The 17081-nt window shown below is 40.2% G+C and overlaps 1 protein-coding gene across 1 annotated transcript in view; it reads right to left on the bottom strand.

Annotated features, from left to right (window-relative positions):
* Positions 1-7130: 7130 nt before the first annotated feature.
* Positions 7131-17081, bottom strand: part of GLIPR2 (GLI pathogenesis related 2) — a 28100-nt gene continuing 18149 nt past the window's right edge. Inside the window, exons 4-5 of the mRNA XM_026089230.1 lie at positions 10186-10263; positions 7131-9068 (exon numbers count right to left, since the gene is read on the bottom strand). Of these exons, the coding sequence (XP_025945015.1) occupies positions 8908-9068; positions 10186-10263 (239 nt within the window). The 3' untranslated portion in view covers positions 7131-8907. The remainder of the gene's footprint in view (positions 9069-10185; positions 10264-17081) is intronic.

The raw sequence follows: 17081 nt of genomic DNA, 5'->3' as shown, positions 1-17081 counted from the left end.
GACAGGACGCGAGGCAATGGGCACAAACTGAAACACAGACACTTCCATCTGAACATGAGGAAATACTTTTTCACTGTGAGGGTGACAGAGCACTGGACCAGGTTGCCCAGAGAGGTGGTGGAGTCTCCTTCTCTGGAGATATTCAAAACGCGCCTGGATGCAATCCTGTGCAATGTGCTCTAGGTGACCCTGCTTGAGCAGGGGTGTTGGACTAGATGATCTCCAGAGGTCCCTTCCAACCTCAGCGATTCTGTGAATGCTACTTCTCGACCTAAGTGAGAGTCTTGGACTCTGTTCAGGTGTACCTTGGGAACCTCTTCAGTCTGCTCCATGGCATGAGCCAGACTGCACAGAATGATCCCTGCAGGTTGGCCGACATTTGGTCAGTCTTCCATACTCGCTGGGCCACAGTCCACCTTCAAGCCTAAGAATTCCTCAATGCCTTCCAGCTACCAGATCTTCACTGACAGTAGCATAAGGGTGATACACTAAGGTGATGAACAGTCATAACTGCCTCCTAGACTATCACTTGCTAAGCATTGGTCTAGGACATGAGCATGATGTAAGGCCTCTATGAAGCATCCATAGTGCTCAGAGCAATATTTTCCTGCTCTCTCTTCTGTGCTAATTCACGTGAATTTGTACTACCTGCCTTCAGAGACTTGATCACCCGTATTAGTATGCAAATCCCAAGAGGGAAAAAAACAACTGTGAACTACAAGTGCTAAAGGATGACAAGAAGCTAAAGGGTATATCTGGCTGGTAATGAGACAAGTTCAGTTGTCACAGGCTCCCTGAAAGCTCATCAAAAACAATTTCTCACATTGTTTCAGAAAATATGAAACAGGAAATTACAGTCTGAGGGCACTTTGTTCACTAGCAACTCCCAACCAAAAAAGGGAGAGAGAGGACAAACCAAAATAATTTAATAAAACCTTTTCAGCTTTTTATGCAAGCTCTGCACTAGCCAAGGAAAGGAGATAAGCAACCAAAAGGGACAGGATACATCACTAATTGTCAGATACAATGGAGAGGTATTTTTCTTGTTGGAGAAACAACTCATGTAAAGCTTTCTCTATACTTTCCAGTGTAGATGCTGTTAACGCTGATAGGGCCCATTAAAAGCTCATTTTCACAATATAACTGTGCCTGGAGTGGGGCATTTGGTAATGTAGCCATGATGGAAGGAAAGGGGGAAAATCCTAGCCAAGGCTCTTACGATAGCATAGCTTTGCTAGTGACACTTCTAGGAGGAGGCTCAGACTGGGCACAATGTGTAAGTGATTTTTTTCTTGGAATCAGCCAATGTGATAGATAGTTCTGTGCAATGATTTGCCACAGTCATGAGGCCTTGAAAGTGCACAGGAGCCCCTTCTTGGAAATACACCATCAACAGCCAACTCATTCTTGCAGGGGAATTTTTTTCTTCTCTAATTTGCAGAAACCCTAAATAAATGTTGGGGAATGGAGAAAAATGGAGGCAGAAGTAGAGGGAAAGCCATCTACATCTCATATGTGGCCAAGTAGGGTGGAGTACATATTGCTTCCTCTCAGCAAGGGGAAACCGCTGCAGATCCAATGTGCCCACAATCCAGCCCCTCAGCACCAGCCTTTGAGCTTTGATTCCCCCAGGAGCTGTGACCACAGAACTCCTTCTCTCTCTTTTTCCACTCCCAGCGCATGCACGTACACTCTTCACTGCCCTTACCAGCATCTAGCAGCTTCTCTCTTTCCCTAAAGCCAGTGAGAATATTCAGCCATTGAGTCAATATTACAAAAAACATTGAGAACTGTATCACTTTAATAAACGCAGGCTTTTCACTTCATAAATTTACTTTTTACTACTTTGTTTTCTTGAGTCAAAGTTTAACATGAACTTTATGTACAGATGAGGATAAAGCGGCAGCTCCAACACTGCACTGTTTGAGGCAGGTCTAAATGTAAACTAGGGTCTTACCAAAAAAAAGGACAGGAGAGCATATAAATCTGCCCAGAGTTCCAACCACTGTATCCCACTCTATATTTAAAGTTGTATGGCCTCAGCTAAATCCATTTCAAATTTCATTTTCAGTCAAATTCATGCAAAAAATAGCCTGTCTTTACAATTACAACTTGACATTGTAATTATTTTTAACATATTCAATAACTGTGCTGTAAGATTAAGACTATTAAAAATTATGCTCAGAGCAAAAACTATTCTAATGTTGCATAATTGCACTACACTGTATGAAGTTCGGCCGTATGCCAGTCTAAAAAAAAAAAGTGAAACTGTCTAACATTATGCACTTTATTCCCCAGAATGGCTGAAAACTAAAGAGCAATACTGCCACCTCTCGCATATACGTTAGACAACCTCGGTCGACTGACAGAGCTTAAACATGCTTTTGCTCTATAGAAATAAGAAAGCCAAGTTTCTCCTGTCACAGCATCATTCTGAAAGCAAGACTTCAAGATAAACACCCAATTTTCTATTAGGATTTTGATCAAATTCTGTTAAAGGGCAAAGCTGCACCATCTGAAATGCACAGCCTGCTTAAGTCTTACATACAGAGGGGAAAAAACCTGTATCCATCCCTTCAAAGGATCTTGACCTTGGGTCACGTAAGGGTCTCCATTTTGGGTAAGGGAGAAGTTGTTCTGCAAGTTCACAGCTTTGTGAGATCTGAACCCTCTGCTGAATTTTAGCATCCTTGCAGCACTGCTTTGCCCATGCAGACCGCCCCAAGCACATTGTTCAGATGCGGCTTAGCAGGCCCTGCCTTCCACTAGGCTTTGCTGCTTGTGCTTTAATGTACTCTTGCTCTCCACAGACCTCTTTACAGCTTTTCGAAGGCTGTTGTTGAATGAGGTCTCAGATCATAGTCTGCATGTTATCCATATGATCTGTGTCTGCTTTTTCTGTATTGTTTCTCTGCTGCTCAGCTGGGATAACTGACAGCCAACTGCATTTTGCTGTATCAGTGGCAAGGCTCTTGCTGTCCTATGTCCTGCTCTGCATCCTCCTAGACAAGCAGGGACAGACAGCTCAGGACAGACAGAAGAATGAATTTTTAAGCAATAGAAGAGAACTTACTTAAAACTTCTTATTAAAAGATTGGCTCAGTAAGGGCCTGATTGCACTGCTCAAGAAAGTAAAGCAGCTCAGTGTCTGTAAGAAGAGGAACTTTATAAGGGAGTTTTATAGTGACTGCTAGGTCACACAAGAGTAACTCCCTGTGAGCCAAGCTAAAAGGCTTACCTCTCCCAGGAGTAACGAAGGGATGATGAAGTACACCAAGAGGAGTGGTGGTTGAGAAGGAGTTGCCAGGCCTGACTGCTGTTTGGGGCACAAAAGCCTTTCTGTGGGAGCAGGGGAACCAGGAAGGCCACGGAGGCAGCCACAGCCAGAGATGTCCAGGGAAGGGGGAGAAGGAGGCTGAAACCCAGGCATTGCTGAAACTCCAAAGCCTTCTGGGTATTTAATAAAGGGTTTCCTTCACAGCTTGAAGCAGCAGATTATTTTCTGGCTTGTGATTTAGGGCTGTTCATGCAGGAAAGGCCAGGCCTAGTGCAACTGCTGTGTTCCTTCCTCTGACGAGAAGTGAAAGCCCACAGTCTCTAGTACAAAGCTTTGGGGAGTAGGAATTAACTCACGGTTTCCCTGAGACAGGCAAGTAAGAGCTGAATAGCACTAAAAGTCATTCCAGCTACCTCCTTCTGCTATGGAAAGGGCAGGACAAGGATACACCTTACTGTGGAGCTGGGGGTGTAGACAGGTTTTTTGGTCTTTAGGTTGCATGAAGGAGACAGTTAGAAATAATGGTATTGTTTAAAAATTCCACCTTTTTTCCAACCAATAACTGTAGCAGCCTAATCCCTGACTTTTTTCTGCATTCTTTCCAGGAAAACCATTTTCTGATGATTTTAGTGCCAGGTTGCCAGGCTCAAAAAGGGAAGGAAGTAGCTTTGAATCATTGGATGTCTTTATGCTATCTCAAATGCCTTTCCTGATCTGCTTGGGGTCAGACAGCCACCTATCTTATGCATAACACTTCTCTCGCAAGGTCTCCAGGTGAAGAAAGAGGTTGCACTGTTACAGGTATCAAATCCAGGGGCCAACTAAATGCCAGTCAACACTTTGTTCCTGTATTCAACCTAGACTGAAGTCATACCTGACTTTTTGCAATCTGCTACTTGGATGCTGTAGGAACAGAAAAAACAGATGCTGAAAAGACAGTCCAAATTAGCATTAAAACAGGTCAAATGGAAAAGGGCCTTTAAATACTGAATTAGACAGAAAAAATGCTCTCAATGTAAGATGGTCACAAAAGCTGAAAACAATCTTAGGGCACTGTCTGACACTCTGCAAAGGTCTGCATTTCAGCAGTCTGCTGTTCAGACACACTCCTCTGCAGTCCAGCCAGTCAAGTTAACCACTCTATTGGGAGCACATCCACCTGAAAAAGTAAATCTGGAAACAAGTACAGTGGCTGAGTTCCCGTGAAGAGAATCATTTCCGAATAAGACTTCAAGATTTCACCCAAATGCTCACATCTTTATTGCTCATGTGCTTATTATTATTATTCATGTGATGTGGCTTTTCAGTCTTCTTTGGATAGGCTGATTTTATCTGTTTCCAACTGACCTTTGAACCAACTTTTTTCCCCAAATGTAGACACAGGTCAACCTATACATACATATACTATGCAATAATTGATTACATTATGTCCAGTGTTCAAGTCAAGATTTAAACAGAAAAGCTATGAAATGTTTCAGAATTTAAAACTCTTCTAGGCAATTCTAATACAATAAAAACATGACTGGCATACCTGTTTCAGCCTCTACTGTGTACATGGTTTGAAACCTCATCTGATAACTTGGCTTTATCTGTTACAAAACAAAAAGTCATTTCCGTTGTTGCAGATTTCAGTTCTCTAGACAACAGTTATTTTCTTGCAGTGCCAAAGTCAGTTTACAAAAACACCGGTAGGAATGAGTGCTATAAACAAGGCTTATTTCATTCCTTTATCTCAGAGAACTACACTGGGGCACTAGCGGTCTGCAAGGCTGTTCAGAGTGGGATACAAACAAATATGTGTCAACTCTACTCAGCAGTAGAGGAGATCTTCACTGAATGCCTCTGCTTGTGGCCTGGTGATAGTCCAGACGGCTTCTGCTCCTTGTGCTGCAGCGAGCTATCCTCTTCCAGTGACTGTGCACCTATGAAGTCTGCAACTTCTAAGTCACAGGAGAGGAGGACGTCAGTCTCCTACAAGCTGATCATCGTTCAGCTTGTGCACTGGCCCACTTGTACAGAACAACGCTTTTACCATATACTTCCCAGATGCTGAAGAGAAAGTCATTACAACAGCCTTTGGCAGAAACTTCTTGTCAGAAATATTTTCAGAGGTGAACATTATTCTTGTTACCTATGCTTTCAAAAGTGATGCTCTTGTGAGTTATTTTTCTACCATAACAAATGTTGTCCACTTTAGATAAAACCAGATCTGTGGTCTTCCAACAGTAGTTCCGGCAATTCTTAATGTCATTCTTCCACTTTTTGGAAGGGAAATTGCCAGTTTTTTATCCTCTTGGGAAGATGAAGGAGGGAAGGTGACAAATTGAAGTGGATAATGCAGACTTCCCCTTTTGGCACATTTTAAAGACCAAGCCACACTTCTTCCCTATGTGATTTGTCATTATTTAACCCATAAGACTGGCATGAAGCCCCAAACCAGCTACAATTCCTCCTCCTCCTGCTGCATAAAGAATTTAGAAACCATTTGCAGGCCTGTAAAGATAGGATTTTTTCTCTGATATCAAAGTCATCAGATCAGGCCTTTTCTTTATTCCCAGAGTAGGTGTGACTTCTGCTACGTGTACAATCTTGGCTGAGGAAGCTCTTGAAAATCTTGTTCTGCACTAACATGAGAGGAGATAACCTTTCTTTGCCACCTCCCAGTCTCCACAAGTCTCCAAGAGGCGATGGGGAGCACAGCAGTACACCTACACTAACACAGTCTTTCAATACAGATTTCAGTGTATGCTTCCCAAGGATCGTATGGTTTCTGGGCGAGCCACATCAGCAATGTTTCCCTTCCCTTTGTGTCTGGACTCCTACCTACGCCATGGTTTACTGCACAGTCAGAGTTCATTCACAGATACGTGCAGAAGGCATCAACATCGGGCATCATGGGCTTGGGTCACTGAGAACTAAGTTGATAATTACTATTTTTTAATTGTTACAATCACATTCATCTGCATGAAGTCTGCATAGAATGCATGAAGTGTGGATTGTGTCTATTTGAATGGCTTTGTGTTTCTTCCATGACTGGTTATCTCTGACACCCCTTCAAAATGCTCTTTCTAATCAGCTCTGGAAGTTCACTTGGCAGTGTCATTTTTAATAAAGGTAACTACTAGGTTTGTTTTGCTTCATCTTTTCTTCACCCACTTCCCCAGTTCTCCCTGACATTACAAAAAATAGATGCAGCAGAGAAATCCTGACTTGATTCACTCAGCTAGGATATAAACAATTACACCAACAATTCAAGGAATTACAGGGCCACTAGTAGCAATGTCATTACAAGAAAAATAGAGTATTTTAATATAGTTAGTTAATTTAACATCAGCTTTTACCTTATGTCAGCTGCAGCAAGCATTTGTTTTGGAAAATCCTTTTTACATTCTCAGGGTTGACAATGTGTTGCCTAAAACATTAGTCTATTTGGAATTGCAATATTTCTCAAATGAAGTTTGTAGATGGGAATGCCTGAAGGCTGCAACTACTTAAACACACATGTAAATAGCTGCATGAGTGGGAGTAAAGTGGGTATTTAGTGAGAACACATCAACCTAGAGAAGGTGCAGAAGAAATGAAACAAAACAGAAATGGGAGTTCAATAGAGAAAGATAACGCCTATTCAGCTTTGGATTCAAGTGTTAACTCAAACTTCGTATAAAGAGATGATAGAGCATTTTGATCTGCTGTGCGATTTATGATTTATTAGAAAGTCTTTCTCCTTTCTTTCTTGGACTAGGATATTTGCTACTTTTTTTGCTTTGTGTTATAAAAGTAATGTCATATGTCAATGTCTTGGAAGTAAAATTCCCAGATTACTCAAAGACTGAGATAATAGCAAAGACTTGAATAATTCATATTCAAAAATATTTAATTTCCAGATGTTCATTGTGTGTGTTAAATTCTTGGTTACAGCACAAAGATTGTAACATACAGTGCTGGAGTGACATATTAAGCCATAACAATGCTGTTTATTACAACTGTGTAAACAAAAAGAAATATATCTGCAATGGCACTCTTTGTGAACCAAATGTTGGCATACAGAATCTCAGAAGTCAAAACAAACACACAGGGGGGAAAAAAAATCCCCAACTTGAAGCACAGTATATGAACCTGACCAAAATAGCTTAACTCACATTTTATATGAGAAAAATTTGTCTTCAGAAATGTTGCTTGCTTGAAGAAAATTAAATCTGAATTGTTTCAAGGTATATATCCAAAACAGGAAATATTTTTATTATTATTTTAAGATATCAACACTGAGTAAATTTCTCCTAGTTATAACCATGTGAATACCTCCTACTGAGACATTACTAAAGGGGACAAAAGATCATTTGGTAATATTATTGTCTGTATAGTATGACACCTGCTGAAGGTATTCTCTAGGAAATAAAAATAGGTTATTGGAAAACAAAATGCAAGATGATCTACCAAAGAAACTTTTTTTCTGTAGGGCAATACTAGTAAGTTAGGAAAGATTACTTTTTCTTATGGAAAACATACCTCCAGGTAGGTTCCTTCATAAAATCAGGGCACATAAGRAGATATTCCTGCGCCTGATGTCTTGACCAGAGCTGCTGCACCAGAAAGGCATGTGTTTCTTTCAGCTCCTGTGTAATATCTGTCACCTCTACACAGATGGGCTGGTGCCTTATCGGTGTCTGGTACTAGATACCTATACATGGGCAACTGAATTGTTCCCCTATTGTCTGACAAACGCACAGAAAACTTAAAACTCTCTAGTTTTAAGTTGACTGGTAACTCTTTGATTTGGTTAGATGGTTTACATGCAAGGTACTAAGAACATTCAATAAATTAGAAAAAGCAAGTGCAAATATCTAAGGGAAAAGGGAATATCTTGTTTTCCTTAATGGAAGTAAACAATTTGATTATAAGACAATGTATGTACTGTAAACTGTAAGGTGGGGTTAGGACTTGAAATATACTTCATTTCAAGTACATTTTAGGTGCTAACATTTAAAATCTAATGCTAGGAATAAAACATTTTTGATAGTTTTCAGGTTATGCATTAGTTATAGCTTGCTTGATGGATACAATTTTGCCAGCAATATTTTAAATAGTGTTCAGTGAGATCCTTCTAATAAAAACATATAGGTCTGAATTCCATTGCATTACATACATGTACCTTTCACAAGGAGGGATTTGCATATGTTCCATCTGGAGAGAATAGACCCCATAGTAACAAGAGGTATAGACAGAGCTAAGTTACAGTTATTAACAAATATTCAAAATCCTGGAATATATAATTACAAGCTGATATCTTCAGTTTACACAAAGCTATAAGCTTGCTTTAAAAAAAAAAAAAAAATCCAACGTGTGCTGACTCGCATGCTCACACAGAGTTCATGCAAACTATTAAAAAACCTTATAAACACTTACTCTTCACAAATTCTGCATATATTTAATTTTCAAATAAACTGAAGCCCTCTCAGAAACAATGAGGACCTACAGCCTACAGACTGACTCAAGTAACTGCTGCCCCTGTGGTAAGAAGGGAACAACAGTATCGAACAGGAAATTTCATTGAATTGTAATTCACTTCAGACACTGTCAAGTCCAAACCCAGATTCATTTGTCATTAAGCAATAAGACTACCTTTAAAAAAGTTATTTTCTTGGAGGAAGAACATTTTCTTCGTAGTAGCCTGGGTTTACTACATTTCCAGCTGGATCATATCTAGCCACCACAAATGTGGAGCCATCACTAGCAGATGCTTTTCCGACTCCCATCTTTTTTGTGTTCTTCCAAACCATTGCTGTGAAGTGACCTGAAGAATCAGGGAAAAACAGATGCATTCATTTTAGGTACTAAATCTGTAAAATTCCTTTTAACTCTTGAGGAGGAAGAAGAAGAAAGAAGCATAGAAAACTGCATTTGCCTCTAACAGGAGAACAAGCTAAGAACATGAAAAAAAGAAACTACAGATCTAGCTTTTGTCTTGAAAAAGCCCGATAAGATTCCCCACTAATATTCCCAGTTCCATGGGCTATTTCCAAGTAAGAATATCTACTAAGAAATTAATGAAAGAAGTAATTTGATAAGTGTCTGATACAAAATTCTCCGAAGCAAACATCGTGGTCTTTACTTCCTGCAGTATGATTGACAAACAGCAGTACTGCCAGTGACTATTACTCTTTTGCTTTGACCACCTGATCCTCCCCAATCATGTCTGCATGCACAGCTACTCAAAATAACACTGGTTTCCATGGCTGCTTCTGTCAGGTTCTAACAGCCACCCGTTCATTGTGTTACTCCATCAATTGTTCCCTCTATGCACAGACAAACTCCAGGAGAAATAAGTGATTTTTTTCATCTGAAACAAGCTTGGGAACATCTCTTGCTTGAGCATTGCTCAAGGAACAATGTTCTTAGGTTCATTCAACATCAGATTGCCAGTATGCAGTCAATGGGCTGTGACTGAGCTCCAAATTACATCTGAAGTAATCTCTGTGATTTCAGTGATGTACTTGGTAGAAGACACATGTCAGTGTAGAGAACACTGACATATATATTTAGTAGACACCTGTATGATCTCAATTATATTTTTGTAACTTCTCCAAATTAATTTGTCTTAAAAATAAGTTGCCTTTTATAATCATTGGCATTGAAAGAAAAAAGTGTGTGTGTATATATATATGTATATATGTGTGTGTGTATATATATATATATATATATATATATAAAACTTCCTCATTTACTACAGTTCCCTGTCACCCTTCTGTCAGTTTCTAACATAAAGCTTTGGGAAAATTCTATTCCCTACCCCCAAATTTTTTCTAAGAAAAAAAACACAGATTTTTGCAAAATCCTGAAACAAGTAGGCTAGTCAATTTCTTAAAGTAAAAGCTGCACTTTTGAAGAAACAGTGCTCTGTCTGAACTTACCTGTCCCAGAAGAAAACCCTGGGTTTTGAAAACTATAATTTTTTATTTCACTGTACCATCTGTCAGCTACGTCCTTTCCTGAAAGACAAAAGTAATCTGCTGTGGAATCATAACAGGCAACATAAACACAGAAAAATGTAGCTCACTTAAAGCCTGGCCAGCAAGGTCTTCTGTTAACAGCTGGCAAGAACTGTGCAACTTAAGACAATTTCTATAAACATAGAGAAACAGTCTTTTTACCAAAGAGAATTGCTGAAACATAGGCAACGTGGTAATATATATTACCAACCAAAAATCTATTGTTTCATAATAGCTGTTGCTATTCAGCTACTAATTAGTCCAATGTTTTTTGTTAACCATCTCATACAATCAATTACATGAGCTCTTCTCAACATCTTGATTAAAAAAACAGTCCATCAAATTCTTCACTGAAGTACCAGAGACTGTGTGGCCAGCACAGTCTGGCTCAAAGCCTATGCAGACAATCCATTTAGGAGCTGTACAGTCATGTAGACTTCATCCCATTTAGGGAAGATCTCTGCAGCAAAGTGCTCTTCTGGTAGGATACAGCTGAAGAGTGCTATACTATCACCAGAAGATCAGGAAATAGGACCATACACTAATTCTTGGCTGTAGTTAAAACTTTGCAGGGTTGAAGTCAGAAAGGCCTTCAGACAACAGAGATCAGTGTGACACAGTATTTGGATCGAGATGGGGCAGAAATCCCTTTTGTCCTCAAAGAAATGTTTAACTCTCTGGCAATTTAGCACATTGAGTCAACATTTTTTCTGCCCACAACCTTCTGAAACTTTCAATGCAATTTTGCCCTTTAGTGAAATTAAGGCACAAAGCAACACTAACTAAAAACAACGAAGAGAAGCAAAGGAGGCAAGCTCTCGAGTTAGCGCTTGTTCATTTGTTACTGCTACTGCATCAAGGCTTCTTTAGCGGTATCCTACTGTACAGTGATGTATGAGCAGTCTGCAGTTTACAGGGCAAGACTTGCACTTAATTATACTGCTCTCTTGGTGAGCAAATGGAGCTTATGCAGCAGGTGCACTCTTCTCTATGTTCTTCCAACCTCAACGTATTTTTTTTCTCCTCCAAACAAAAAGACTTATTCCCTATTCTCTCCATTCCTACAACTTCAATTATTCACACTGCATTTTGTCCCTCTCTGTTTGGACCCGTTCTGCACACATCTGATTATTTCCAGGGGTTTTGCAAAGTAGTGATGAAACAGGGAGTATAAAGGGAGTTGGGAAGGAACCACCTCTTTAGTGTTCATGAGAAAAGGCTACACTTTGACCAAATAAAAAGTGGCTAAACTCTGCCTAATTCAATTTACTGTCCCTTTCATTATTACTTGGGTCAACACTTCAGCTCTAACTGAAGGTTAATGGCATCTTTGGAGAGTCCTTAGAGAAGCTGATGATAACAGGTTTGAACCCCAGTCTGGAAGGTAGTGAAGACATACCTCCCTTGTCTTGGATGAGTGCTCTTGTCACTAGGCTTCTACAGTTAGCTTTTACCAGCTTCTCCTTCTTGGGACATGTTTGAAAAGACTCAGATGAGCTTTGCTAGGTTCTCTGAGCAAAAGCGCATGTGGACCTTTCTTACAGAGATGCCTCCCACTTGTGATTTCAAGTGTATGAAAACATCTCTTTACAGCTCTAACCAAAATAAAGAAAATGAGATACTCAACATTCTCTAGTCTTCCGGAGTAAGAGTCACTAAGAATAAAGGTACTCAGAAAGCAACTGCTAAACGCTCTTACTTAGCACTTAAGCCATTATGGACTTCCACTTTGAGGCTCTCTAATTTGAGATACTAGAGACAGACATCTCAAATTTACATGTGTCTAGGAGCTGCTACCAAATGGAAATCCTTGTGTCCAGGACCACCAGCTCATTTCATCAAAGACTTTCGCTGCCTGGCTGTAAAAGGATTGCTATGACTATCACCAGTGATACAGCAATACATGGCTGTGGATCTCTGTGGGTGATGATGTTTGCCAAAGAAATAATCCATCCTTGTTTTGTGTTGAACAGTTAGGGAACCTGATGGAAGAGAGCAGATTCTGCTGATCTGCAATAAATCAGGTAGAACAGACAACACCAAAGGCAGAACTTGCAGATGCTGTGCCCGCAAGAGTCAAACATTATTTCTTTTCCATTATTGTTTTTTTAGGAAATACTTATGTCAGACATTGGGGTGGGTTCAGGTTTTTCCCTGAGCTATATCAATAATGAAATTTCTACTGAGCACTCCAGGAAGTATAACACAAGGTCAGTTGACTTCACAGCAAGCTGCCAAAGCTGCTAAGCCTACAGTCGTGCAGAACGCTGATCCCTGGTGGACTACTGGCTGCCAAACAACTTATGTTTTGCTATTTTGCAGCAAAAAGTCTTAAACTTATACTGTTCTAGAAGTCAGACACTGAGCTTCTTTAAATTTCAGATGTTTATGATTTCAATCTGCTGCGGTGATGGCATTGTTAGCCTGGCAACCTGGAGGCCAGAGCTGTCACTGAATACAAAATATTGAGTGAACTGTCATCTCTGATATAGGTTTGTGAGCTGAAGGGACTGTGAACTTAGCTACACCACACTGCTTGTTAGGCTGGTGCTCTCTAGTAGAGCTAATTTATATTTTTCACAGAAAAAGACAGCAAAACTTCTCTTGATTCCCAAAGTAAATATTCTAGTAATAACAGTAGGTTCCTTCTTTCCCTACTCTCCCTGCCCAAAACAACAAACCCTGCCAATCTGTTTTATGGCTGAAGTTTGTAATGCAAATGAAATATCTGTTCCTTTGTTACTCCCACTAAAGCTACAGTAAAGACTGAAAAAAATGCAAAGATCCATCTGTATGTAATTCAAGGGGAAAAGAAAAAGCAGGCAGTAAAAAACCCAAACAGATCATTCTGTCCCACCTTAGACTCCAAAACTATGAAGAACAAAATAACACAAAATGTGACAACAGACATGACAGATCTTATAGAGCATATAGATTTTGTATGTGTACCTGGTTAAGTGACTACAATATGTAAATAAAGTTTTACAGATGCAGGATCTGATTCACACCACTACCAGCACATCATTCTCTCCATTAATATGTCAGTGTGACATAGCATAAAAAGAATAGTTCAAGAAAATGTCAACCCCGTTCTGTTTACTGTAGCACTAAGAAATGTGTCTAGGCTTCTTGTGACAAGAACTTAAAAACTGCAAAACAGAAAGGTTGCAAGACACATGAAAGTTGTAAAGCTGTAACAGACATTAGTTCATTTCTTTTTTATTATTATTATTATTATTTTTTGGAACACCGTCATGTGAAAAGTCTATGACTTGTTAATTGAAGGAAGATGACAATGGCATGAAGTAAGAATATCCCAGTCCTGTACATAAAAGAATGAGCATAGTTTTGCAGCACAATCTGTGATGTGTTAATTCCCAGCCTTAGCCGATGAAAGTGTGCAACTTTACTGTAGCCAGACTGTAGAAGCCTAGAAGCTGATAGCTGTGCTTTCTAACTTTCATATGCTGAATCAGTGTATCATTACATGGCACTGCTGTCATCCTCCTTGAATCAAAAAGCCATCACATCACAGACTGTAAGAAATTAAAGATCGATTTGTTCCCAGCAAAACAGAAAGTGACCAAAGGACTAGGCAGCTTTTGAAAGACTCTACCCTGAAACCACATTATAGAAACAGCCTGAAAGGGAAGGGCGTGAACTGTATCTGTCAGATGTCACAGGTCTGGGGAGATGAAGGGATTCCTATGTGAAATGTTTTACTATGTGAGAAGACAGGCAGGTACCTAGTAATTAAACATGCTCTCTTTCCTCTGAAATACTTTTCTTCTGATTTTTTCCCCCGGGGGTGGGGAGCAATGCAGCGTTGGGGCATCGGCCAAACTGCTGTTTAAATCGACAGCTGATACACAGGGGACTGTGGGAAAACTCCATCTTGAGCCCAGTTACTCCTGAGCTGCCCAGGGCCTAGAGAAAATGAGCTGATACAGAATAGCACTGGGGTCAGCAGTCTACTGAGCCTAGGTACCCTAACAGAAACTTGCATCTTCAAATTCGGTTGTTTGGAGAATTGGCCACAGTATTTTCATTCAAAGTTACTGCAGAATAAATGATGGAGTTATATTTAGTGCCGGTTTACCTTGCATTTGAATGTTCCAGTCAAAACATTTCCGATACACTCCCACCCCCCCACCCCCCAAAAAAAAGGCCCTTCAAAAGCTTGGTTTGGTTCTTGTACAAAACACATTTCAATTAGAAGGAAAGAACATACACACAAAAATCTCACTCCCATCTCTCATTGCAGATTATAGCAGAAGTGGTGGAAGTAAGCAAAGAGCATGCAGATCTCTCCTACAGTCAGTACAGGTGCTTCTCTTCTGCAGCTTTACTGGCAGAAGCCATTAGTATAATGCTGGTTGTTTTTAAAACATCCTTCCTGCTTTCATTGCTGTAAACCACATTTATAGTTTAAACACTTTTCTTCGGGAACACAGTTTGACTCCACCCTTCTCCTAATGATACCTGATCTACTCAGTCAGGCTTAGGAGGTGTTATTCTGCTGACACTACCCTCTCAGAACAGTGTCAGGCATCTTATAGCAAAGGTAGTAGTGGTGTTTGCATCTTTCATTCCTCATGCAATCACTTCTGTGTTTTATTTCTATATTTGCACAAGTCCTTAATTCTCTGGGCCCAGCCTTGCTGTTTTTCCTTATACTACAAAATACTTAAATCCTCAAGTTATACCACTAAGTTACTAAAAACATTCTAACGAAAAAAAAATCACTGCACACAGGATGTGTTTCTGTGTGAGGATGGGCAGCAGCATGGAGGTCTACTTAAAAACTAGGAACCCCAAACCTCAAATTTTTCCTTGAACATTTTTCTAGTCTCTCTTATCATGACCTCCCTTCCATCAGCCTCAGTGAGAACTGGCAAATAACTATTAATACAAGACAGAAAACAGGAGATGTAACTAAATTTCCCTCAGAAATAAAGTGTCTACCTAAATAGGAGTCATGCTAATAGTTTTAGGAAGTAATCCTCTGTTTCTAACATTCCTCATCCAGGTCCTTTTTTTAGCAGCACTGTATGAGCCTGGTATTGAGGAGCCACAAATGTGGCAAGACAGGCTAGGAAGCACTTCTGCGAGAGCATGCTCCTTCAGGGCTGGGGCAGAAGGCATCTGTGCCATGCTGCCCACTGGTCCAGGTCCAGACCCAGGTTCTTCCCGTCACTGTGACATTTAGGGGAGAACATACAGTGAACTCCCTTTTTTTAATCTCAGGGATTTCATAAACTGCAGTGTTTTCATGGGCAACATGACACATTCTTTCACTGCAACACCATTAGCCCCGGAAAGGATTTAGTCATCCAGTACTTTTCTTTAGTTTCCCGATACATGAGAAAAGACATGAGGCATCCTAAGAAATCTGACATATTACAGCTGCCAAGGCAGGCTGCAGCCTCTTGCATTAGTGGCAACTGAGAGTTCACTTATTTGAACACAAAGAAAAGTCTGCCACAGAGCAATTTCTACAGGACTGGAGGAAGGAAACAGCTGTCTCCTATTTCTTAGATTACAGGGATAAACACATTTCCAGCCACAGCTTTAGGCTGTGTAACTCCAAAAACCTGAATACAATTTAAAGGGATTCTTGGGCCTGCAGAAGGGTCACACTAGAAGGCTCTTCTAGTTTAAAGCTTAAATTTTTTCTGAAACAAGGAATGCATCTGTTGGCATTCTTACAGAACTCAGCAAGAGTCAAAACAAACAACAGCATCAAGCATCACCTTTTAGAGAGAACATGTAGTATGCTGCAGGTTTACTGAGTTTTGCTTTATCGGGGAAGGAAACTGGGAGAGACTGGCTCCCTTTGTTAAGCCCTTGAATAGATGCCTAATACAAGTTTCAGCCTCACTGAGCATGGTACAAATTAACTATCTGGAACCAGCTACATGAAGAAGAGAGAGGAAGAACGAACCAGCTACACAAAGGCAAAGACTAAGCCCAGACAGAGCAACTTCCTTTGCAGAAGTAGTTTTCTCATTCTGGTACTTTGAATGATCCTGCTATGTAGAAAATGTAGCAGTCAAGGAGACAAGTGTGAATTTTACAGAACAGAGGAGGATGTAGCTAAAATTTCTCAGCCAGACACTCAGTCCTGTAGATAAAATAGCAATAAAACTGCTTGAAACTGGCAAGTTATGCATGGAAACAGTGTGTAGAAGAAAAATGTGATCCAGAAGAGGACAGTCATTGTATAGTTTATGGAAGGATCTGTTTATTTTGTTCCTGGTTTTCTAAATGAGAACTCTGTGACTCTAGCTTTGGGGGTGGAAACATGAACCATTAGTACTAACAAAGAAGGAAGAATTAAGCTCAGTTAGTGAGTCATAGGCACTACACAAACTTTGCCATACGTCTGTGTTCCCCCATTTCACTCTCAAGTCTTGCTTCAGACTCTTGCAAAAGGCAAAATGCCAAAAAATACAGTAGGATGCAGTACTTTTGACCCCCCCCTTTTTTTTTTAAAAAAAATATGAACAGGTACCCTTTAGGGACTAGAGCAAAGGAACCTAGCAGTATCCCAGTGTGATAGGTGCTAATTTGTTACGTCAACTCGGGAAGTGATTATACGATGAAACTAGGCGCTAATTACGGGCTAAAACCACAACATCCTGCAATGAGGGCATGTACCCCGCCTGAGATAATTGAGTGGAGCCAGCGAGGCGGCGATGTTAGTTTAGATAGCCTAATATGGCAATGGCGAGGTCACACAGTTGTAAAATATATGCATGACCTGAGGGTCACCACACACAACGCAGAGGAAGACTCCAGCCTTCATCCCCACGACC

The sequence above is a fragment of the Apteryx rowi genome, unplaced genomic scaffold, assembly GCF_003343035.1.
Source record: "Apteryx rowi isolate R43461 unplaced genomic scaffold, aptRow1 scaffold_802, whole genome shotgun sequence".
NCBI classification, from domain to species: Eukaryota; Metazoa; Chordata; class Aves; order Apterygiformes; family Apterygidae; genus Apteryx; species Apteryx rowi.
This window is presented reverse-complemented; position numbering and strand designations above follow the sequence as displayed.